Here is a 25,654-nt window from a genome sequence, read left to right on the forward strand (position 1 = left end):
TTAGTGTTGTAGTGACTCATTATACTGTGTAGTGTTAGTGTTGTAGGGCGGAGTGACTCATTATACTGTGTAGTGTTAGTGTTGTAGGTCGTGACTCATTATACTGTGTAGTGTTAGTGTTGTAGGTCGTGACTCATTATACTGTGTAGTGTTAGTGTTGTAGGTCGTGACTCATACTGTGTAGTGTTAGTGTTGTAGGTCGTGACTCATTATACTGTGTAGTGTTAGAGTTGTAGGTCGTGACTCATTATACTGTGTAGTGTTAGTGTTGTAGGTCGTGACTCATTATACTGTGTAGTGTTAGTGTTGTAGGGCGTGACTCATTATACTGTGTAGTGTTAGTGTTGTAGGGCGTGACTCATTATACTGTGTAGTGTTAGTGTTGTAGGTCGTGACTCATTATACTGTGTAGTGTTAGAGTTGTAGGTCGTGACTCATTATACTGTGTAGTGTTAGTGTTGTAGGTCGTGACTCATTATACTGTGTAGTGTTAGTGTTGTAGGGCGTGACTCATTATACTGTGTAGTGTTAGTGTTGTAGGGCGTGACTCATTATACTGTGTAGTGTTAGTGTTGTAGGTCGTGACTCATTATACTGTGTAGTGTTAGTGTTGTAGGGCGTGACTCATTATACTGTGTAGTGTTAGTGTTGTAGGGCGGAGTGACTCATACTGTGTAATGTTAGTGTTGTAGGTCGTGCCTCATTATACTGTGTATAGTGTTAGTGTTGTAGGTCGTGACTCATACTGTGTAGTGTTAGTGTTGTAGGGCGGAGTGACTCATACTGTGTAGTGTGTTAGTGTTGTAGGTCGTGACTCATTATACTGTGTAGTGTTAGTGTTGTAGGTCGTGACTCATACTGTGTAGTGTTAGTGTTGTAGGGCGGAGTGACTCATTATACTGTGTAGTGTTAGTGTTGTAGGTCGTGACTCATTATACTGTGTAGTGTTAGTGTTGTAGGGCGTGACTCATACTGTGTAGTGTTAGTGTTGTAGGGCGGAGTGACTCATTATACTGTGTAGTGTTAGTGTTGTAGGTCGTGACTCATTATACTGTGTAGTGTTAGTGTTGTAGGGCGTGACTCATTATACTGTGTAGTGTTAGTGTTGTAGGGCGGAGTGACTCATACTGTGTAGTGTTAATGTTGTAGGTCGTGACTCATTATACTGTGTAGTGTTAGTGTTGTAGGGCGGAGTGACTCATACTGTGTAGTGTTAGTGTTGTAGGTCGTGACTTATTATACTGTGTAGTGTTAGTGTTGTAGGTTGTGACTCATTATACTGTGTATAGTGTTAGTGTTGTAGGGCGGAGTGACTCATACTGTGTAGTGTTAGTGTTGTAGTGACTCATTATACTGTGTAGTGTTAGTGTTGTAGTGACTCATTATACTGTGTAGTGTTAGTGTTGTAGTGACTCATTATACTGTGTAGTGTTAGTGTTGTAGGTCGTGACTCATACTGTGTAGTGTTAGTGTTGTAGTGACTCATTATACTGTGTAGTGTTAGTGTTGTAGTGACTCATTATACTGTGTAGTGTTAGTGTTGTAGGTCGTGACTCATTATACTGTGTAGTGTTAGTGTTGTAGTGACTCATTATACTGTGTAGTGTTAGTGTTGTAGGTCGTGACTCATTATACTGTGTAGTGTTAGTGTTGTAGTGACTCATTATACTGTGTAGTGTTAGTGTTGTAGTGACTCATTATACTGTGTAGTGTTAGTGTTGTAGTGACTCATTATACTGTGTAGTGTTAGTGTTGTAGTGACTCATTATACTGTGTAGTGTTAGTGTTGTAGGTCGTGACTCATACTGTGTAGTGTTAGTGATGTAGTGACTCATTATACTGTGTAGTGTTAGTGTTGTAGTGACTCATTATACTGTGTAGTGTTAGTGTTGTAGTGACTCATTATACTGTGTAGTGTTAGTGTTGTAGTGACTCATTATACTGTGTAGTGTTAGTGTTGTAGGGCGGAGTGACTCATTATACTGTGTAGTGTTAGTGTTGTAGGTCGTGACTCATTATACTGTGTAGTGTTAGTGTTGTAGGTCGTGACTCATACTGTGTAGTGTTAGTGTTGTAGTGACTCATTATACTGTGTAGTGTTAGTGTTGTAGGGCGGAGTATGACTCATTATACTGTGTAGTGTTAGTGTTGTAGTGTCAAGTGCCTTTTAAACATGAACTCTGGATCATGACAGAGCAGGATATTTTCAGGTTTTGCCTTTCTAAACATGTCTTTATCTTTGTTAAGAAACAACTGGATATGAGCCGTTTTTTCTGCCAGTGGGCGGCGGGGGGGGGGGCATGTATAGAAAACAAGAAATGTGATAGGAAACAGCTTTAGCGAATTTGTAATCAAACCAGGGATTCTGCTAGACATTTTCCCAGATGGCCAGTGCAGCCGGTAATGTTCCAAAATTCCGGTCCTATCGAATATTTACCGGCCACTATGTTTCCTAAATAAACGTTTTGAATCCATTTATTTCTCTATAGTCCATTCTTTATAGCCTCTATAGTCGTAGTTGATCTTATTTATTCCAGTGTTGTCATTAAGAGGCCGATTTCGCAGCAAGAATATTTAATTGGTCGGCACGTCGTTCTCGGTAAAGGACGCTTTCGTTATTGAAACAGACAACATGCATGCTCATACTGTAGCCTATCTATCTGCATTTGCAGAAACTCATGAACCCATATCTTCTGGACATTGCCTTGATGAAAAAACAACGTAGCGTTAGCTAAAAGTAATAAGTGCGACAGCGCACAACTTGAATCCCCAGAAATAGGCTACTGTAGGCACCTTAATCTCTCCCACTCACCTGGCACCTGCGCGGCAACTCTCCTGCACAGGTTCTCGGCTCCCATGTGGCTTTATTTGTGGTAAGCATTTTGATTAATCTCCTCATCATACGAACCAAGCGCGAGCCATTGATTGATTGATTGATTGATTGATTCGCCCGAGTAGGTAAAAAGGCTTTTTACCTCCGCTAAATTGACAGCCTACGTCGGGTTGCTTTCGCTTTTGACGGCGGCAGGCACGCTTCTGTTTCTTTCCTGCCGTCTTGCTTGCCTGAAGTAGGCTACTTGTCGTTGCATGATCTCGATTAAAAAAAGGACTGGCCTAGCAAGGGATGTCTGTTTTGACATTTCAGTTTCCTCCTGTGTGTTTCCTCACAGCGGGTCCAGCGCTGGCCGGCGGGACTGATGCTGCTTGTGTGGCTTTTAAACGGCGCTCTACACTAACGAAAACGTCTGCTATATTTTTTATTTTTCACCAACACTCAACATACAGGGGGCGGAAAAACTAGTGAACGTGAAGTGAAGTGAGTCACGAAGGGCCACACCCATATCTGCGGATAATGACCTGCCACTGTTTAACTGCACCTCCTTTTGCGCTAATCCGGATCTTACACCGGCGAGCGAGGTGAATAAGATACGGACTCGCGGGAGTGCGCGTAGGCCGGCTAATTGTTGTTTAACATGCAGGCCAACCGGCTAGGAGCAGGTTATAATATGGATTCCACTGCATGTTAAGAAGTGGCTTCAGTGTTGTAGGGCGGAGTATGACTTGAGAATTTGACGGCAGTTGATAAAGGCTTGGGCCTGTACCCGAGAACCAGGAACAGCTGTGATGATTCTGTTGTCAGTGGATATTAAATGCTTGTGGCAGAAAGAGGAGGTTGTCTTATGGTGACACTGGTCAGTGGATATTAAATGCTTGTGGCAGAAAGAGGAGGTTATATTATGGTGACACTGGTCAGTGGATATTAAATGCTTGTGACAGAAAGAGGAGGCTATCTTATGGTGACACTGGTCAGTGGATATTAAATGCTTGTGACAGAAAGAGGAGGTTGTCTTATGGTGACACTGGTCAGTGGATATTAAATGCTTGTGGCAGAAAGAGGAGGCTATCTTATGGTGACACTGGTCAGTGGATATTAAATGCTTGTGGCAGAAAGAGGAGGTTGTCTTATGGTGACACTGGTCAGTGGATATTAAATGCTTGTGGCAGAAAGAGGAGGTTATATTATGGTGACACTGGTCAGTGGATATTAAATGCTTGTGACAGAAAGAGGAGGTTGTCTTATGGTGACACTGGTCAGTGGATATTAAATGCTTGTGACAGAAAGAGGAGGCTATCTTATGGTGACACTGGTCAGTGGATATTAAATGCTTGTGACAGAAAGAGGAGGCTATCTTATGGTGACACTGGTCAGTGGATATTAAATGCTTGTGACAGAAAGAGGAGGTTGTCTTATGGTGACACTGGTCAGTGGATATTAAATGCTTGTGGCAGAAAGAGGAGGTTATATTATGGTGACACTGGTCAGTGGATATTAAATGCTTGTGGCAGAAAGAGCAGGTTATCTTATGGTGACACTGGTCAGTGGATATTAAATGCTTGTGGCAGAAAGAGCAGGTTATATTATGGTGACACTGGTCAGTGGATATTAAATGCTTGTGGCAGAAAGAGGAGGTTATATTATGGTGACACTGGTCAGTGGATATTAAATGATTGTGGCAGAAAGAGGAGGCTATCTTATGGTGACACTGGTCAGTGGATATTAAATGATTGTGGCAGAAAGAGGAGGCTATCTTATGGTGACACTGGTCAGTGGATATTAAATGCTTGTGGCAGAAAGAGGAGGTTATATTATGGTGACACTGGTCAGTGGATATTAAATGCTTGTGGCAGAAAGAGCAGGTTATCTTATGGTGACACTGGTCAGTGGATATTAAATGCTTGTGGCAGAAAGAGGAGGTTATATTATGGTGACACTGGTCAGTGGATATTAAATGCTTGTGGCAGAAAGAGGAGGTTATATTATGGTGACACTGGTCAGTGGATATTAAATGATTGTGGCAGAAAGAGGAGGCTATCTTATGGTGACACTGGTCAGTGGATATTAAATGCTTGTGGCAGAAAGAGGAGGCTATCTTATGGTGACACTGGTCAGTGGATATTAAATGCTTGTGACAGAAAGAGGAGGCTATCTTATGGTGACACTGGTCAGTGGATATTAAATGCTTGTGGCAGAAAGAGGAGGCTATCTTATGGTGACACTGGTCAGTGGATATTAAATGCTTGTGGCAGAAAGAGGAGGCTATCTTATGGTGACACTGGTCAGTGGATATTAAATGCTTGTGGCAGAAAGAGGAGGTTGTCTTATGGTGACACTGGTCAGTGGATATTAAATGCTTGTGGCAGAAAGAGGAGGCTATCTTATGGTGACACTGGTCAGTAGATATTAAATGCTTGTGGCAGAAAGAGGAGGCTATCTTATGGTGACACTGGTCAGTGGATATTAAATGCTTGTGGCAGAAAGAGGAGGCTATCTTATGGTGACACTGGTCAGTGGATATTAAATGCTTGTGGCAGAAAGAGGAGGTTGTCTTATGGTGACACTGGTCAGTGGATATTAACTCATTGAGTGCCATGGACGTCTTTCGACGTCCAATTAAATAGTCCAATTAAATAGTGACGTAGAGTGCCACGGACGTCTTTCGACGTCCAATGCGTTTTTTGACGGTGGGACGTCGATCAAAGCCTTCCGCAGCTCCTGTACAACTATTGTAGCTATTGGAGGTCTATAACCTATTTTACAGAACCCTTAGGTGGCGACAGTGCTCTCCAGATTACAGAAATGCCAGGAATACACAGCCTGAAATAGCCGTGATCAAAGAGAACCCGCTCATGCTGCAGTCCAGAGCCTTGTAGATTGTTCTGGCTGCAACTGACGGTGCGTGCGAACACAGTCAATCCGCGCACACAACAGAGCCCTTCCGCCTGTCTGTCTGTCAGCATAGTTTCTCCACATGATTAGCCGCTAGAAAAGCAGCAGCGCGACACTGAAAAGCCAAACCTTTCACTGCAGTCCGCGTGTGGCTTCTCCACGTTGCGCTGCCTGGGAGGCGGCGCACCAAAAGCCAGAAAATAGACGCTTGGTGCGAGGCTGTGTGTTACTAGTGTGGGGAGGAGTTTTCAGCTGAGGGGGGGGGGGGGGGGGGGGGCACGCAGGGCAGGACACAACTACACCACATCACTACATCAGAAAATATTATCTAGAGTCAGTGAATGTGCTTGAAATGCTGCATTTCACAAAAGGCTGAATATCTCAGCTTATATTTTGAAATGCCTGAAAACGCTGAAAACAACCTATCTTCTCCGGCTCATAACTAAAGAACGGAAATGGTATCAATAAACTTTTTTTTGCTGATGATACAATAGAGTCTCCTTGTTCTTTTTGCGTGTTCGGTGTTTACATAGTAATATCACACAATATTCTGTGGGCCTCGAGAAATCACTGAAAACGCTCTGAAAACTCTGGCACTGGGAGCGTCCGTTCTCCAAAAGTGGCTGGCACTCAATGAGTTAAATGCTTGTGGCAGAAAGAGGAGGCTATCTTATGGTGACACTGGTCAGTGGATATTAAATGCTTGTGGCAGAAAGAGGAGGTTATATTATGGTGACACTGGTCAGTGGATATTAAATGCTTGTCGCAGAAAGAGGAGGTTATATTATGGTGACACTGGTCAGTGGATATTAAATGCTTGTGGCAGAAAGAGGAGGCTATCTTATGGTGACACTGGTCAGTGGATATTAAATGCTTGTGGCAGAAAGAGGGGGCTATCTTATGGTGACACTGGTCAGTGGATATTAAATGCTTGTGGCAGAAAGAGGAGGCTATCTTATGGTGACACTGGTCAGTGGATATTAAATGCTTGTGGCAGAAAGAGGAGGTTGTCTTATGGTGACACTGGTCAGTGGATATTAAATGCTTGTGACAGAAAGAGCAGGCTATCTTATGGTGACACTGGTCAGTGGATATTAAATGCTTGTGGCAGAAAGAGGAGGTTGTCTTATGGTGACACTGGTCAGTGGATATTAAATGCTTGTGACAGAAAGAGCAGGTTATATTATGGTGACACTGGTCAGTGGATATTAAATGCTTGTGACAGAAAGAGCAGGTTATATTATGGTGACACTGGTCAGTGGATATTAAATGCTTGTGGCAGAAAGAGGAGGCTATCTTATGGTGACACTGGTCAGTGGATATTAAATGCTTGTGGCAGAAAGAGGAGGTTGTCTTATGGTGACACTGGTCAGTGGATATTAAATGCTTGTGGCAGAAAGAGGAGGCTATCTTATGTAGACACTGGTCAGTGGATATTAAATGCTTGTGGCAGAAAGAGGAGGTTGTCTTATGGTGACACTGGTCAGTGGATATTAAATGCTTGTGGCAGAAAGAGGAGGTTATCTTATGGTGACACTGGTCAGTGGATATTAAATGCTTGTGACAGAAAGAGGAGGTTGTCTTATGGTGACACTGGTCAGTGGATATTAAATGCTTGTGGCAGAAAGAGGAGGTTATCTTATGGTGACACTGGTCAGTGGATATTAAATGCTTGTCGCAGAAAGAGGAGGTTGTCTTATGGTGACACTGGTCAGTGGATATTAAATGCTTGTGGCAGAAAGAGGAGGTTATCTTATGGTGACACTGGTCAGTGGATATTAAATGCTTGTCGCAGAAAGAGGAGGTTGTCTTATGGTGACACTGGTCAGTGGATATTAAATGCTTGTGGCAGAAAGAGGAGGCTATCTTATGGTGACACTGGTCAGTGGATATTAAATGCTTGTGGCAGAAAGAGGAGGTTATCTTATGGTGACACTGGTCAGTGGATATTAAATGATTGTGGCAGAAAGAGGAGGCTATCTTATGGTGACACTGGTCAGTGGATATTAAATGCTTGTGGCAGAAAGAGGAGGCTATCTTATGGTGACACTGGTCAGTGGATATTAAATGCTTGTGGCAGAAAGAGGAGGCTGTCTTATGGTGACACTGGTCAGTGGATATTAAATGCTTGTGGCAGAAAGAGGAGGCTGTCTTATGGTGACACTGGTCAGTGGATATTAAATGCTTGTGGCAGAAAGAGGAGGCTGTCTTATGGTGACACTGGTCAGTGGATATTAAATGCTTGTGGCAGAAAGAGGAGGTTATCTTATGGTGACACTGGTCAGTGGATATTAAATGCTTGTGGCAGAAAGAGGAGGCTATCTTATGGTGACACTGGTCAGTGGATATTAAATGCTTGTCGCAGAAAGAGGAGGTTGTCTTATGGTGACACTGGTCAGTGGATATTAAATGCTTGTGGCAGAAAGAGGAGGCTATCTTATGGTGACACTGGTCAGTGGATATTAAATGCTTGTGGCAGAAAGAGGAGGCTATCTTATGGTGACACTGGTCAGTGGATATTAAATGCTTGTGACAGAAAGAGCAGGTTATATTATGGTGACACTGGTCAGTGGATATTAAATGCTTGTGGCAGAAAGAGGAGGCTATCTTATGGTGACACTGGTCAGTGGATATTAAATGCTTGTGGCAGAAAGAGGAGGTTGTCTTATGGTGACACTGGTCAGTGGATATTAAATGCTTGTGGCAGAAAGAGGAGGCTATCTTATGGTGACACTGGTCAGTGGATATTAAATGATTGTGGCAGAAAGAGGAGGTTGTCTTATGGTGACACTGGTCAGTGGATATTAAATGCTTGTGGCAGAAAGAGGAGGTTGTCTTATGGTGACACTGGTCAGTGGATATTAAATGCTTGTGGCAGAAAGAGGAGGTTGTCTTATGGTGACACTGGTCAGTGGATATTAAATGCTTGCAGGGCTCGACGTTAACTTTTAAAAGTGGTTGCCGGAGGGGCAACCTGGCAAGAGCTTTTGGTTGCCCGAATAAAAATATGGTTGCCCAATTTTAGTCGCTTTATATTTTGAGTAATTAAGATACTATGCAGTCATAAGCCGCCTTAATAATGACGATGTGACAGAAAAGTAAGTATAATAATCTATAGTATAGTATAATAGGCCTATTCAGTGTGCGCACCGGGTGTAGTAGTAGTAATAATGATAATAATAATAATAATAAATTTGTGTCATTTCGTTTTCTAAACAAATCTTATTTTTTGTTTTTATAATGCATTTGCACTGAAAGGATTTAACTAATATTTGTGAACTTTCATTTTCATATATTTTTCAACAGTTATTGTTCATATTGTGCTTAATTTATTAATTAAAAGCGTTATTGATAATTAAGTAGCCTACCCTCCTCCAGGCCCGGCTCCAGACCCAAGTTACAGAGGGGGCCTGCCCCTAGCTTGGGGGGGCCAAGCTACCCAAGGGGGGTCCGGGGGGATTCTCCCCCGGAAGAAGATTTTGTACATTTTAAAGTAAAATTCGTCAACCTGGTGCATTTGAGAGCAAAATGAAGAGGCTAAATCTGTGAAGAACTACACACATCTCTAATGTGTTGTGACTTTACAAATAATTAGGCCTAAACAATTAATATTAAGTGTATTTACACATTGTGCACAAATTGCATTCATTGTGACAAATTTACAATAGTTAATATCCAGCCAGAATCATTGCAAATGGATGTTCAAAGTAACAGTTAGCAATAGCATTGAGTTAATCAATGCCTAATGACAGCCAGATTCCATGTTAAACTTTAAAACAGAAAAACGTTTTTAGCAAAAAAAAAAAAAAAAAAAATTGAATGGGGGGGCCAGTTTGTTAAATGGGGGGGCCCGGCCCGGTCAGGCCCTGCCCGGTCAGGCCTGGCCCGGCCCGGCCCGGTCAGGCCCGGCCCGGTCAGGCCCGCCCCTAACGCCGGGCCTGCCCTCCTCATGTTCATTCAGGGATACTTTGATGACAGTGGTTTGGGGCCCCCACTCTGATGTTGCATAGGGCCCCAAAAGGCCCAGAAGCGGCCCTGCAATCCCTCTCTCTCTCACCCCGTATGAGAGGCTGACAGGCCAGGGATGCAAATCATTTCTCAGCACATATACGCGGTGGTAAAACGTTTTTGAAGGATGTCCTGGTCGAGGTGTATGTTGTAGGCTTGTTGTAGGCTACATGCTTTGCAGTATAGCGTTATGCTGGAATTATGCTTGAAGTTTGGGCTGTCGCACGGAAATGAGAGACACTGAATCTTGACGAGGAAACGTGTGGAGCGTTTATACACTGTGTGTGGGTTTCTGCTCGCGGAAGTGAGCTGGAGTCTTGAAAACTCCACTTTGTCCGCCCAGCCGCGTCCACGTAGTTACACAATTCGGGGTGTGCACAGCCAGGCGAAAACCGTCTGCACAGCAGCCTTGTGGAGGGGCGCGTCTGCTGATTTAACTAACTTTTCCGTGTGGACACTCGCCGATGCGGGAAGCATATGAGACCTAAGCGCTTGTTGTAGGCTACATGCTTTGCAGTATAGCATTCGTTTTCCGTCCCGTTCAAAGACGCACGGGTATTTCACCTCAATGACAATTTCCTTGTCCTTTGTTTCTGTGCGGGGCTGCGGGCGGACGAGGTTCTTCTTGCGTCTTGCAGCCGCTGTGATTGTGTGCGAGCAGCCCCACCTGTCCCAGTCAGTACTCGTTAAACATACCGCACGTGCAGCATGCATCACGTAGGTTCCGACTGGTAATTAGTAACATCGTTTCGATTGTAACAGCAATAAAATGTCACATATATGTCACTCACAACAAGTATTAAAACATTTATTTGGTGTATATTTTGCTGTTTGCTGCTGTACATATTTTGTTGCATGTTAAATCGTGGTTGCCCCTGGGGCAACCAAAGACCGAGAAATGGTTGCCCCATGTTTTTTTTGGTTGCCCGGGGCAACCGGGCAGCCGTTAATGTCGAGCCCTGGCTTGTGGCAGAAAGAGGAGGTTATCTTATGGTGACACTGGTCAGTGGATATTAAATGCTTGTCGCAGAAAGAGGAGGTTGTCTTATGGTGACACTGGTCAGTGGATATTAAATGCTTGTGGCAGAAAGAGGCTATCTTATGGTGACACTGGTCAGTGGATATTAAATGCTTGTGGCAGAAAGAGGAGGCTATCTTATGGTGACACTGGTCAGTGGATATTAAATGATTGTGACAGAAAGAGGAGGCTATCTTATGGTGACACTGGTCAGTGGATATTAAATGCTTGTGGCAGAAAGAGGAGGCTATCTTATGGTGACACTGGTCAGTGGATATTAAATGCTTGTGACAGAAAGAGGAGGCTATCTTATGGTGACACTGGTCAGTGGATATTAAATGCTTGTGACAGAAAGAGGAGGCTATCTTATGGTGACACTGGTCAGTGGATATTAAATGATTGTGGCAGAAAGAGGAGGCTATATTATGGTGACACTGGTCAGTGGATATTAAATGCTTGTGACAGAAAGAGGAGGCTATCTTATGGTGACACTGGTCAGTGGATATTAAATGATTGTGGCAGAAAGAGGAGGCTATCTTATGGTGACACTGGTCAGTGGATATTAAATGATTGTGACAGAAAGAGGAGGTTATATTATGGTGACACTGGTCAGTGGATATTAAATGCTTGTGGCAGAAAGAGCAGGTTGTCTTATGGTGACACTGGTCAGTGGATATTAAATGCTTGTGACAGAAAGAGGAGACTATCTTATGGTGACACTGGTCAGTGGATATTAAATGATTGTGACAGAAAGAGGAGGTTATATTATGGTGACACTGGTCAGTGGATATTAAATGCTTGTGACAGAAAGAGGAGGCTATATTATGGTGACACTGGTCAGTGGATATTAAATGCTTGTGACAGAAAGAGGAGGCTATCTTATGGTGACACTGGTCAGTGGATATTAAATGATTGTGACAGAAAGAGGAGGTTATATTATGGTGACACTGGTCAGTGGATATTAAATGCTTGTGGCAGAAAGAGGAGGTTATATTATGGTGACACTGGTCAGTGGATATTAAATGCTTGTGGCAGAAAGAGGAGGCTATCTTATGGTGACACTGGTCAGTGGATATTAAATGCTTGTGGCAGAAAGAGGAGGTTATATTATGGTGACACTGGTCAGTGGATATTAAATGCTTGTGGCAGAAAGAGGAGGTTATATTATGGTGACACTGGTCAGTGGATATTAAATGCTTGTGGCAGAAAGAGGAGGCTATCTTATGGTGACACTGGTCAGTGGATATTAAATGCTTGTGGCAGAAAGAGGAGGCTATCTTATGGTGACACTGGTCAGTGGATATTAAATGCTTGTGGCAGAAAGAGGAGGCTATCTTATGGTGACACTGGTCAGTGGATATTAAATGCTTGTGGCAGAAAGAGCAGGTTATCTTATGGTGACACTGGTCAGTGGATATTAAATGATTGTGGCAGAAAGAGGAGGTTATATTATGGTGACACTGGTCAGTGGATATTAAATGCTTGTGACAGAAAGAGGAGGTTATATTATGGTGACACTGGTCAGTGGATATTAAATGCTTGTGACAGAAAGAGGAGGTTATATTATGGTGACACTGGTCAGTGGATATTAAATGATTGTGGCAGAAAGAGGAGGTTGTCTTATGGTGACACTGGTCAGTGGATATTAAATGATTGTGACAGAAAGAGGAGGTTGTCTTATGGTGCCACTGGTCAGTGGATATTAAATGATTGTGACAGAAAGAGGAGGCTATCTTATGGTGACACTGGTCAGTGGATATTAAATGCTTGTGGCAGAAAGAGGAGGCTATCTTATGGTGACACTGGTCAGTGGATATTAAATGATTGTGACAGAAAGAGGAGGCTATCTTATGGTGACACTGGTCAGTGGATATTAAATGCTTGTGGCAGAAAGAGGAGGCTATCTTATGGTGACACTGGTCAGTGGATATTAAATGCTTGTGACAGAAAGAGGAGGCTATCTTATGGTGACACTGGTCAGTGGATATTAAATGCTTGTGGCAGAAAGAGGAGGCTATCTTATGGTGACACTGGTCAGTAGGGGTGGGAGAAAAAATCGATTCACCTAAGTATCGCGATTTTTAATGTCACGATTTTTTGGATCGATCTTTTATTCCAGAATCGATAATCGCAAATTAAATTTTTTTTTTTTTTTTTTTTTTTTTTTTTTTTTTTTGGTGCTTGCAGTCAGGCCACTCACTGAACAGCAGGCTAGGCGCCGCCTACTGGTTTACTAGTGGTTTTATTACTTTATTAGTTAGTCTGAAGTAATAATTACACTTCAGGGTTAAAGTGGGTGCATCTCATTGTAAAATTGGACTTCAAACGGCCCAAATCTGGCTTCAAACGGCCCAAATTTCACGCGCGTTGGCCCATATCGGCCTGGCCTGCTTGGTATCTAATGCCCGGCCTGAATTATGATCCCAGTCCGCCCCTGTTTTTAACTATATCGCCCAGCCCTACTCATGATATATAATATACAGTCTCTAGTGTATGATTCAACTTTTCCCATGTTCTAATCTAGTGTAAAAAAGCAAACAAACTGAAAAAATAAAAGAAAAAAATAAACAAAAATCGCAATAAATCGTAATATCGAATCGCAATAATCGTAGAATCGCAATAATCGTGAATCGCAATATATATCAAATCGGCACCAAAGTATCGTGATAGTATCGAATCGGGAGATAAGTGAATCGGCACAGCCCTACTGGTCAGTGGATATTAAATGCTTGTGACAGAAAGAGGAGGCTATCTTATGGTGACACTGGTCAGTGGATATTAAATGCTTGTGGCAGAAAGAGGAGGCTATCTTATGGTGACACTGGTCAGTGGATATTAAATGCTTGTGACAGAAAGAGGAGGCTATATTATGGTGACACTGGTCAGTGGATATTAAATGCTTGTGACAGAAAGAGGAGGCTATATTATGGTGACACTGGTCAGTGGATATTAAATGCTTGTGACAGAAAGAGGAGGTTATATTATGGTGACACTGGTCAGTGGATATTAAATGCTTGTGACAGAAAGAGGAGGCTATCTTATGGTGACACTGGTCAGTGGATATTAAATGCTTGTGGCAGAAAGAGGAGGTTATATTATGGTGACACTGGTCAGTGGATATTAAATGCTTGTGACAGAAAGAGGAGGCTATATTATGGTGACACTGGTCAGTGGATATTAAATGCTTGTGGCAGAAAGAGGAGGCTATCTTATGGTGACACTGGTCAGTGGATATTAAATGCTTGTGGCAGAAAGAGGAGGTTGTCTTATGGTGACACTGGTCAGTGGATATTAAATGCTTGTGGCAGAAAGAGGAGGTTGTCTTATGGTGACACTGGTCAGTGGATATTAAATGCTTGTGGCAGAAAGAGGAGGTTATATTATGGTGACACTGGTCAGTGGATATTAAATGCTTGTGGCAGAAAGAGGAGGTTATATTATGGTGACACTGGTCAGTGGATATTAAATGCTTGTGACAGAAAGAGGAGGCTCTCTTATGGTGACACTGGTCAGTGGATATTAAATGCTTGTGACAGAAAGAGGAGGCTATCTTATGGTGACACTGGTCAGTGGATATTAAATGCTTGTGACAGAAAGAGGAGGCTATCTTATGGTGACACTGGTCAGTGGATATTAAATGCTTGTGGCAGAAAGAGGAGGCTGTCTTATGGTGACACTGGTCAGTGGATATTAAATGCTTGTGGCAGAAAGAGGAGGTTATATTATGGTGACACTGGTCAGTGGATATTAAATGCTTGTGGCAGAAAGAGGAGGTTATATTATGGTGACACTGGTCAGTGGATATTAAATGCTTGTGGCAGAAAGAGGAGGTTATCTTATGGTGACACTGGTCAGTGGATATTAAATGCTTGTGGCAGAAAGAGGAGGCTGTCTTATGGTGACACTGGTCAGTGGATATTAAATGCTTGTCGCAGAAAGAGGAGGTTATCTTATGGTGACACTGGTCAGTGGATATTAAATGATTGTGGCAGAAAGAGGAGGCTATCTTATGGTGACACTGGTCAGTGGATATTAAATGCTTGTGACAGAAAGAGGAGGCTATCTTATGGTGACACTGGTCAGTGGATATTAAATGCTTGTGACAGAAAGAGGAGGCTATCTTATGGTGACACTGGTCAGTGGATATTAAATGATTGTGGCAGAAAGAGGAGGCTATCTTATGGTGACACTGGTCAGTGGATATTAAATGCTTGTGGCAGAAAGAGGAGGTTATATTATGGTGACACTGGTCAGTGGATATTAAATGCTTGTGACAGAAAGAGGAGGTTATATTATGGTGACACTGGTCAGTGGATATTAAATGCTTGTGGCAGAAAGAGGAGGCTATATTATGGTGACACTGGTCAGTGGATATTAAATGCTTGTGGCAGAAAGAGGAGGTTATATTATGGTGACACTGGTCAGTGGATATTAAATGCTTGTGGCAGAAAGAGGAGGTTATATTATGGTGACACTGGTCAGTGGATATTAAATGCTTGTGGCAGAAAGAGGAGGTTATATTATGGTGACACTGGTCAGTGGATATTAAATGCTTGTGGCAGAAAGAGGAGGTTATATTATGGTGACACTGGTCAGTGGATATTAAATGCTTGTGACAGAAAGAGGAGGTTATATTATGGTGACACTGGTCAGTGGATATTAAATGCTTGTGGCAGAAAGAGGAGGTTATATTATGGTGACACTGGTCAGTGGATATTAAATGCTTGTGGCAGAAAGAGGAGGTTATATTATGGTGACACTGGTCAGTGGATATTAAATGCTTGTGGCAGAAAGAGGAGGTTATATTGTGGTGACACTGGTCAGTGGATATTAAATGCTTGTGGCAGAAAGAGGAGGTTATATTATGGTGACACTGGTCAGTGGATATTAAATGCTTGTGACAGAAAGAGGAGGTTATATTATGGTGACACTGGTCAGTGGATATTAAATGATTGTGACAGAAAGAGGAGGCTATCTTATGGTGACACTGGTCAGTGGATATTAAATGCTTGTGGCAGAAAGAGGAGGTTATATTATGGTGACACTGGTCAGTGGATATTAAATGATTGTGGCAGAAAGAGGAGGTTATATTATGGTGACACTGGTCAGTGGATATTAAATGCTTGTGGCAGAAAGAGGAGGTTATATTATGGTGACACTGGTCAGTGGATATTAAATGCTTGTGGCAGAAAGAGGAGGTTATATTGTGGTGACACTGGTCAGTGGATATTAAATGCTTGTGGCAGAAAGAGGAGGTTATATTATGGTGACACTGGTCAGTGGATATTAAATGCTTGTGACAGAAAGAGGAGGTTATATTATGGTGACACTGGTCAGTGGATATTAAATGATTGTGACAGAAAGAGGAGGCTATCTTATGGTGACACTGGTCAGTGGATATTAAATGCTTGTGGCAGAAAGAGGAGGTTGTCTTATGGTGACACTGGTCAGTGGATATTAAATGATTGTGACAGAAAGAGGAGGTTATATTATGGTGACACTGGTCAGTGGATATTAAATGATTGTGACAGAAAGAGGAGGCTATCTTATGGTGACACTGGTCAGTGGATATTAAATGCTTGTGGCAGAAAGAGGAGGTTGTCTTATGGTGACACTGGTCAGTGGATATTAAATGATTGTGACAGAAAGAGGAGGCTATCTTATGGTGACACTGGTCAGTGGATATTAAATGCTTGTGGCAGAAAGAGGAGGTTGTCTTATGGTGACACTGGTCAGTGGATATTAAATGCTTGTGGCAGAAAGAGGAGGTTATATTATGGTGACACTGGTCAGTGGATATTAAATGCTTGTGACAGAAAGAGGAGGTTATATTATGGTGACACTGGTCAGTGGATATTAAATGATTGTGACAGAAAGAGGAGGCTATCTTATGGTGACACTGGTCAGTGGATATTAAATGCTTGTGGCAGAAAGAGGAGGCTATATTATGGTGACACTGGTCAGTGGATATTAAATGCTTGTGACAGAAAGAGGAGGTTATATTATGGTGACACTGGTCAGTGGATATTAAATGCTTGTGGCAGAAAGAGGAGGTTATATTATGGTGACACTGGTCAGTGGATATTAAATGCTTGTGGCAGAAAGAGGAGGTTATATTATGGTGACACTGGTCAGTGGATATTAAATGCTTGTGGCAGAAAGAGGAGGCTATATTATGGTGACACTGGTCAGTGGATATTAAATGCTTGTGGCAGAAAGAGGAGGTTATATTATGGTGACACTGGTCAGTGGATATTAAATGCTTGTGGCAGAAAGAGGAGGTTATATTATGGTGACACTGGTCAGTGGATATTAAATGCTTGTGGCAGAAAGAGGAGGTTATATTATGGTGACACTGGTCAGTGGATATTAAATGCTTGTGGCAGAAAGAGGAGGTTATATTATGGTGACACTGGTCAGTGGATATTAAATGCTTGTGGCAGAAAGAGGAGGTTATATTATGGTGACACTGGTCAGTGGATATTAAATGCTTGTGGCAGAAAGAGGAGGTTATATTATGGTGACACTGGTCAGTGGATATTAAATGCTTGTGGCAGAAAGAGGAGGTTATATTATGGTGACACTGGTCAGTGGATATTAAATGCTTGTGGCAGAAAGAGGAGGTTATATTATGGTGACACTGGTCAGTGGATATTAAATGCTTGTGGCAGAAAGAGGAGGTTATATTATGGTGACACTGGTCAGTGGATATTAAATGCTTGTGGCAGAAAGAGGAGGTTATATTATGGTGACACTGGTCAGTGGATATTAAATGCTTGTGGCAGAAAGAGGAGGTTATATTATGGTGACACTGGTCAGTGGATATTAAATGATTGTGACAGAAAGAGGAGGCTATCTTATGGTGACACTGGTCAGTGGATATTAAATGCTTGTGACAGAAAGAGGAGGTTATATTATGGTGACACTGGTCAGTGGATATTAAATGATTGTGACAGAAAGAGGAGGCTATCTTATGGTGACACTGGTCAGTGGATATTAAATGCTTGTGACAGAAAGAGGAGGTTATATTATGGTGACACTGGTCAGTGGATATTAAATGATTGTGACAGAAAGAGGAGGCTATCTTATGGTGACACTGGTCAGTGGATATTAAATGCTTGTGACAGAAAGAGGAGGTTATCTTATGGTGACACTGGTCAGTGGATATTAAATGCTTGTGACAGAAAGAGGAGGTTATCTTATGGTGACACTGGTCAGTGGATATTAAATGCTTGTGACAGAAAGAGGAAGCTATCTTATGGTGACACTGGTCAGTGGATATTAAATGCTTGTGGCAGAAAGAGGAGGTTATATTATGGTGACACTGGTCAGTGGATATTAAATGCTTGTGGCAGAAAGAGGAGGTTATATTATGGTGACACTGGTCAGTGGATATTAAATGCTTGTGACAGAAAGAGGAGGTTATATTATGGTGACACTGGTCAGTGGATATTAAATGATTGTGACAGAAAGAGGAGGCTATCTTATGGTGACACTGGTCAGTGGATATTAAATGCTTGTGACAGAAAGAGGAGGTTATCTTATGGTGACACTGGTCAGTGGATATTAAATGCTTGTGACAGAAAGAGGAGGTTATCTTATGGTGACACTGGTCAGTGGATATTAAATGCTTGTGACAGAAAGAGGAGGTTATATTATGGTGACACTGGTCAGTGGATATTAAATGCTTGTGACAGAAAGAGGAAGCTATCTTATGGTGACACTGGTCAGTGGATATTAAATGCTTGTGACAGAAAGAGGAGGCTATCTTATGGTGACACTGGTCAGTGGATATTAAATGCTTGTGACAGAAAGAGGAAGCTATCTTATGGTGACACTGGTCAGTGGATATTAAATGCTTGTGACAGAAAGAGGAGGCTATCTTATGGTGACACTGGTCAGTGGATATTAAATGCTTGTGACAGAAAGAGGAGGCTATCTTATGGTGACACTGGTCAGTGGATATTAAATGCTTGTGGCAGAAAGAGGAGGTTATATTATGGTGACACTGGTCAGTGGATATTAAATGCTTGTGACAGAAAGAGGAGGCTATCTTATGGTGACACTGGTCAGTGGATATTAAATGCTTGTGGCAGAAAGAGGAGGTTGTCTTATGGTGACACTGGTCAGTGGATATTAAATGATTGTGACAGAAAGAGGAGGCTATCTTATGGTGACACTGGTCAGTGGATATTAAATGCTTGTGGCAGAAAGAGGAGGTTGTCTTATGGTGACACTGGTCAGTGGATATTAAATGCTTGTGGCAGAAAGAGGAGGTTATATTATGGTGACACTGGTCAGTGGATATTAAATGCTTGTGACAGAAAGAGGAGGTTATATTATGGTGACACTGGTCAGTGGATATTAAATGATTGTGACAGAAAGAGGAGGCTATCTTATGGTGACACTGGTCAGTGGATATTAAATGCTTGTGGCAGAAAGAGGAGGCTATATTATGGTGACACTGGTCAGTGGATATTAAATGCTTGTGACAGAAAGAGGAGGTTATATTATGGTGACACTGGTCAGTGGATATTAAATGCTTGTGGCAGAAAGAGGAGGTTATATTATGGTGACACTGGTCAGTGGATATTAAATGCTTGTGGCAGAAAGAGGAGGTTATATTATGGTGACACTGGTCAGTGGATATTAAATGCTTGTGGCAGAAAGAGGAGGCTATATTATGGTGACACTGGTCAGTGGATATTAAATGCTTGTGGCAGAAAGAGGAGGTTATATTATGGTGACACTGGTCAGTGGATATTAAATGCTTGTGGCAGAAAGAGGAGGTTATATTATGGTGACACTGGTCAGTGGATATTAAATGCTTGTGGCAGAAAGAGGAGGTTATATTATGGTGACACTGGTCAGTGGATATTAAATGCTTGTGGCAGAAAGAGGAGGTTATATTATGGTGACACTGGTCAGTGGATATTAAATGCTTGTGGCAGAAAGAGGAGGTTATATTATGGTGACACTGGTCAGTGGATATTAAATGCTTGTGGCAGAAAGAGGAGGTTATATTATGGTGACACTGGTCAGTGGATATTAAATGCTTGTGGCAGAAAGAGGAGGTTATATTATGGTGACACTGGTCAGTGGATATTAAATGCTTGTGGCAGAAAGAGGAGGTTATATTATGGTGACACTGGTCAGTGGATATTAAATGCTTGTGGCAGAAAGAGGAGGTTATATTATGGTGACACTGGTCAGTGGATATTAAATGATTGTGACAGAAAGAGGAGGCTATCTTATGGTGACACTGGTCAGTGGATATTAAATGCTTGTGACAGAAAGAGGAGGTTATATTATGGTGACACTGGTCAGTGGATATTAAATGATTGTGACAGAAAGAGGAGGCTATCTTATGGTGACACTGGTCAGTGGATATTAAATGCTTGTGACAGAAAGAGGAGGTTATATTATGGTGACACTGGTCAGTGGATATTAAATGATTGTGACAGAAAGAGGAGGCTATCTTATGGTGACACTGGTCAGTGGATATTAAATGCTTGTGACAGAAAGAGGAGGTTATCTTATGGTGACACTGGTCAGTGGATATTAAATGCTTGTGACAGAAAGAGGAGGTTATCTTATGGTGACACTGGTCAGTGGATATTAAATGCTTGTGACAGAAAGAGGAGGTTATATTATGGTGACACTGGTCAGTGGATATTAAATGCTTGTGACAGAAAGAGGAAGCTATCTTATGGTGACACTGGTCAGTGGATATTAAATGCTTGTGACAGAAAGAGGAAGCTATCTTATGGTGACACTGGTCAGTGGATATTAAATGCTTGTGGCAGAAAGAGGAGGTTATATTATGGTGACACTGGTCAGTGGATATTAAATGCTTGTGGCAGAAAGAGGAGGTTATATTATGGTGACACTGGTCAGTGGATATTAAATGCTTGTGACAGAAAGAGGAGGTTATATTATGGTGACACTGGTCAGTGGATATTAAATGATTGTGACAGAAAGAGGAGGCTATCTTATGGTGACACTGGTCAGTGGATATTAAATGCTTGTGACAGAAAGAGGAGGTTATCTTATGGTGACACTGGTCAGTGGATATTAAATGCTTGTGACAGAAAGAGGAGGTTATCTTATGGTGACACTGGTCAGTGGATATTAAATGCTTGTGACAGAAAGAGGAGGTTATATTATGGTGACACTGGTCAGTGGATATTAAATGCTTGTGACAGAAAGAGGAAGCTATCTTATGGTGACACTGGTCAGTGGATATTAAATGCTTGTGACAGAAAGAGGAGGCTATCTTATGGTGACACTGGTCAGTGGATATTAAATGCTTGTGACAGAAAGAGGAAGCTATCTTATGGTGACACTGGTCAGTGGATATTAAATGCTTGTGACAGAAAGAGGAGGCTATCTTATGGTGACACTGGTCAGTGGATATTAAATGCTTGTGACAGAAAGAGGAGGCTATCTTATGGTGACACTGGTCAGTGGATATTAAATGCTTGTGGCAGAAAGAGGAGGTTATATTATGGTGACACTGGTCAGTGGATATTAAATGCTTGTGACAGAAAGAGGAGGCTATCTTATGGTGACACTGGTCAGTGGATATTAAATGCTTGTGGCAGAAAGAGGAGGTTATATTATGGTGACACTGGTCAGTGGATATTAAATGCTTGTGGCAGAAAGAGGAGGTTATATTATGGTGACACTGGTCAGTGGATATTAAATGCTTGTGGCAGAAAGAGGAGGTTATATTATGGTGACACTGGTCAGTGGATATTAAATGCTTGTGGCAGAAAGAGGAGGTTATATTATGGTGACACTGGTCAGTGGATATTAAATGCTTGTGGCAGAAAGAGCAGGTTATATTATGGTGACACTGGTCAGTGGATATTAAATGCTTGTGGCAGAAAGAGCAGGTTATATTATGGTGACACTGGTCAGTGGATATTAAATGCTTGTGGCAGAAAGAGGAGGCTGTCTTATGGTGACACTGGTCAGTGGATATTAAATGCTTGTGACAGAAAGAGGAGGTTATATTATGGTGACACTGGGGGTTGCAGACAGCAGCAGGATGTCTTGCTGTCTTGTTTCTCCAGTCTGCTGTGTGAGACTTCATCCTACAGAGAAAAGGGAAATGGACCAGTAATTAAATTGCACAGACTGAGGACCGTCTGCTTGAGAGGGTTGGTCCATCTGCGTCTGTCTATCAGTGTGTCTGCACTCTTTAATCCTTGTGTCTGTGTGCTTGTTACTGCAGCCTGCCACAGCATCAGCAGTGGTCATCTATTATGTTCCTAGGGATTCCTAGAGAAGTAGTAGTGTTCTGTCCAATCGTCTGTCCAATAACTCATAGATCATCAGTAGTGTTATATAAGTGACTGATAGCCTGGAGTCTGGACACAAGAAATGATACTGACTGCACCATAGCCCTGAAAGTTTAAGGCTCAGCCTCGCAGAGCTGTTATACAGATCTGAAAGGCCCAAAATATTTGGCCACTGTTCTGGCTTATAGGACAATTGCAGTCTGATCGATCCTTAGGGAACAGTTTATGACGATATGCGTCGAAAACGGGAATAAAACTGTCTATTTACATGGAGGAAAACACGCTGCCACTTGGCCCCCACAGAGCTACATTCTAGGACTGACTTGCACACTATTTCGATCACAACAACGCCTAGGACGGACAAAAACGCTGCGGAGATCACTGGGTGAGTCGTCAGATCATGATTAATGTAAGGAGAGGGCTGCAGGTTAAAAAAAAACGAAATTCTCCTTTAAAGGTGTGAACAATTAAAGGAGCAAACATTTAAGAAACAGAAAATTCAATTAAAAACACATGGAAAGCAGGCAGAGAGAAGGGAGGGAATTCAGGAAGAGTCAATATAAAGTCTGAAGAGATGAGTTTTAAGTTTTCTGCGGAAAATGGGGAGTGATGCAGCAGTCGTCCGGGGGAAGTTCATTCCACCATTTTGGGGCCAGGTAGGAGAAAAGTCTCAACCAAGAGCGGCTTCTGAGCCCACGTAGCAGGGGAGGGGCGAGACGTCCTGCACTAGTGGAGGGGCGGAGCGGGCGGTGAGAGGTTTGGAAAGTGACCATAGACTGTAAGTACGAGGGGGCTGTTTGGTGAACGGCCTTGAAAGCTAGTGCCAGAGTTTTGAATTTGATGCGTGCGAGGATGGGAAGCCAGTGAAGCTCTCGGAAAAGGGGGGTGACATGGGAAAATCTAGGTAAATTGTAGACCAGACGGGCTGCTGTGTTCTGAATGAGCTGAAGAGGAAGTATTTCAGAGGCAGGGAGGCCTGCCAAAAGGACATTGCAGTAGTCGATGCAAACAAATAGACGTTGCAGTAGTCCATAGCAGGTACGGCTAATAAACAGAACAAACGTTAAAAACTCTCCAGTCTCTCTTGGCAAGAAACCTAGTTGGCTCATGATCTTTGGAGCTGCTCACCTCACGGTGTCACTACTGAGCTCCAGACCTCTGAGCCACAAACAGCCTTTCACTCACACCCCAATGGAGATATGCTTGCTAAAAATGGATGCACTCGTGGTACTTTAAGGCACTTGGGATAAAAAGTGTCCACCCTGTGACATATGCTATAGTTTAATTTTGCTGCTCAGTGTCCCTGAAAGGACGATATGCGAATTAACGCGATGGATAAAACTTGACATCATTCACCTGGAGAAATGCTTTCTGTATAGGTTTGAAACAGCCAGGTCTGAGTCTGAATAGCCAGTTCCTCACTACAGTGACCTCTACATGACATCATAAATGTAGCAGGAAGTGTGAAAGGGGTTTAAGATAATAGCCATGTGACTACTAGATCATTGGCCCAGGGGATGTAACCCCCCCCCCCCCCACCCCCTGCAAAACCCCTCCCCTTTTACACTGAAGCTGCTTATCCCTCTTCAGCATAGACTGGGTTTTAACTGAGCTCCCTATATAAATGTTTAAAAAGCTGTTCAAAAACATTCTCTTTTATCTCTCTCCTTAGTTCTTATTTAGTGATGCTACCGGTGTCTCTTTTTGCCTGTTAGCATACTGTAAGAGTCGCTGCTTACATTTTACATTTTGGCATGTTTGACAGCGAAGACAGACGAGCATGTAAAAATCTGCTACTGTGTAATAACAGCCTAACAAAAGTACGTTGATTAGATTTGTGTTTTTTGTCCCATTTTGCATTTTTGTTTTACTTGATCTTTTTGTTTTGTTTTATCCTGCCTTTATGCATGTATTTATTTCTAGGAAGCAATTTGATTTGGAGCAAAGATCCATCTGGGATTGTATAACAAGGATGCCCCTCCCCATAAAAACACACACACACACACACACACACACACACACACACACACACACACACACACACACACACACACACAACACACACACAAAACACACACACACACACACACACACACACACACACCCCTACCATTCATAGTTACACACGCCTTTCTCTCGCGCTCCCCTCTTTAACATGCACATTCACACACTAACACACTTGCACGTCCTCTCTTGCTGATGTTAACCCCGTCAGTGGTAGGATTAACAGATTAGATTTAACCCAGTCCTGCTGCCATCCTGAACAGCGGCCATAATCTGTGTCATTTATGATATTACATTTTCAGCCTCACATCAGGTCAGCCCATCTAATCTCCTACTGAGCTGCAGTCCCACACACACCCCCAGCCCCATGTCACGCTACAAATGGCGTCAGCGAGAACCAACATTGGCCAATGGTAGCTCTTTTCCCGTTAGGGGCACTGAAATTGAATGGAAACATTATTCACAACATTTAATAATATGTGTACAGATTAGGGCAGGGGTATGGATTGTGGTGAGCTATTTTCTGTTTCTGTTGCATACCAACACGCTGCACTCCTTTTGTAGACAGTTGGACTTAAATCACATGTGGAAAAAGTGAAACTGCTTTCTGTCTTGTATATCCAGCAAAATAATGGCAAAGTAAAGTGCTTTAGAAAGTGTTACTGCCCTGATGAAGGCCGTGTGTGGCCGAAACATGTTGGCTGGCTTTTTAATCAGTCCAGAAATGGACTAAGCCTTTGTATTAAAGCTTTTATAAATCTTTGAAGAGTGCCTTGGTTCAGCCTTTTTGTGATTGCTTTAGAAAGTAGTTGGATGTAAATTAATTGTGGATTCTCTTGTCTTGTAGTTGCAATCACACTCTTTGTCTTTTGAAGCGCCATCCCAAGAATACTTGTTGTCATTGAATAACAACCACTAAATGTGCGTGTAAACACCCGTCTTTCTGTTTCATTTGGACAGGGCTGTTCCCTGATGTGGGGGGTGGCTATTTCCTGCCCAGGCTCCAGGGAAAGCTGGGTCTCTTTCTGGCCCTTACAGGCTTCCGTCTCCGAGGACGTGACGTGCAGAGAGCTGGAGTGGCCAGTCACTTTGTAGAGTCTCAGAAGGTAACTCAAACTGCTAGATAAAACCTTGCAGGAGAACAATCCCACACACCTGGATAAGAAAACACTCTATCCTCCCTCAAGAGCTGCTCAGCGGCCAAATGCAGAGGATGGCGGTTATACTGAGCTGCCGAATGTGTGCAGCTTTGAAAAGAGTGTGTATGCTGCTACTCAGTAAATATTTCCTGGATAAAGAAAGATGATAAAAGTAAAGTAGTAAGTACCGTACTAACACAATGCACTTCAGCTTGTTATCTAAAGCACCCAACAGCCCATGCATGCAGTGAGTGATGTGGTTGTGCAGGGACGAGGGAAGGCCAGGAGTTGGCTGGATGCTGAGTCACTGGGTCACTGGGTATCTCACTCTTGTTTATAGGTGCCAGTATGGGCTAGCTGGCCCAAATGTTCTGTTTGTCCTGGCATGCCCTTGCTGTTGGCATGAGGTCAGAACAGTGAATAGATGATATCAGAACAGGCGAGCAGTGGG

At 42.6% G+C, this 25,654-nt stretch overlaps 1 protein-coding gene across 1 annotated transcript in view; it reads left to right on the forward strand.

The window, feature by feature from the left end:
- The window catches only part of LOC310781216 (3-hydroxyisobutyryl-CoA hydrolase, mitochondrial-like), a 56,695-nt gene that overhangs the window by 23,254 nt on the left and 7,787 nt on the right, over positions 1-25,654 (forward strand). Inside the window, exon 8 of the mRNA XM_083641775.1 lies at positions 25,025-25,170. Coding sequence (XP_083497901.1) covers positions 25,025-25,170 — 146 coding nt within the window. The remainder of the gene's footprint in view (positions 1-25,024; positions 25,171-25,654) is intronic.

The sequence above is a fragment of the Poromitra crassiceps genome (genome assembly GCF_964638095.1).
Source record: "Poromitra crassiceps genome assembly, chromosome: 8".
NCBI classification, from domain to species: domain Eukaryota; kingdom Metazoa; phylum Chordata; class Actinopteri; order Beryciformes; family Melamphaidae; genus Poromitra; species Poromitra crassiceps.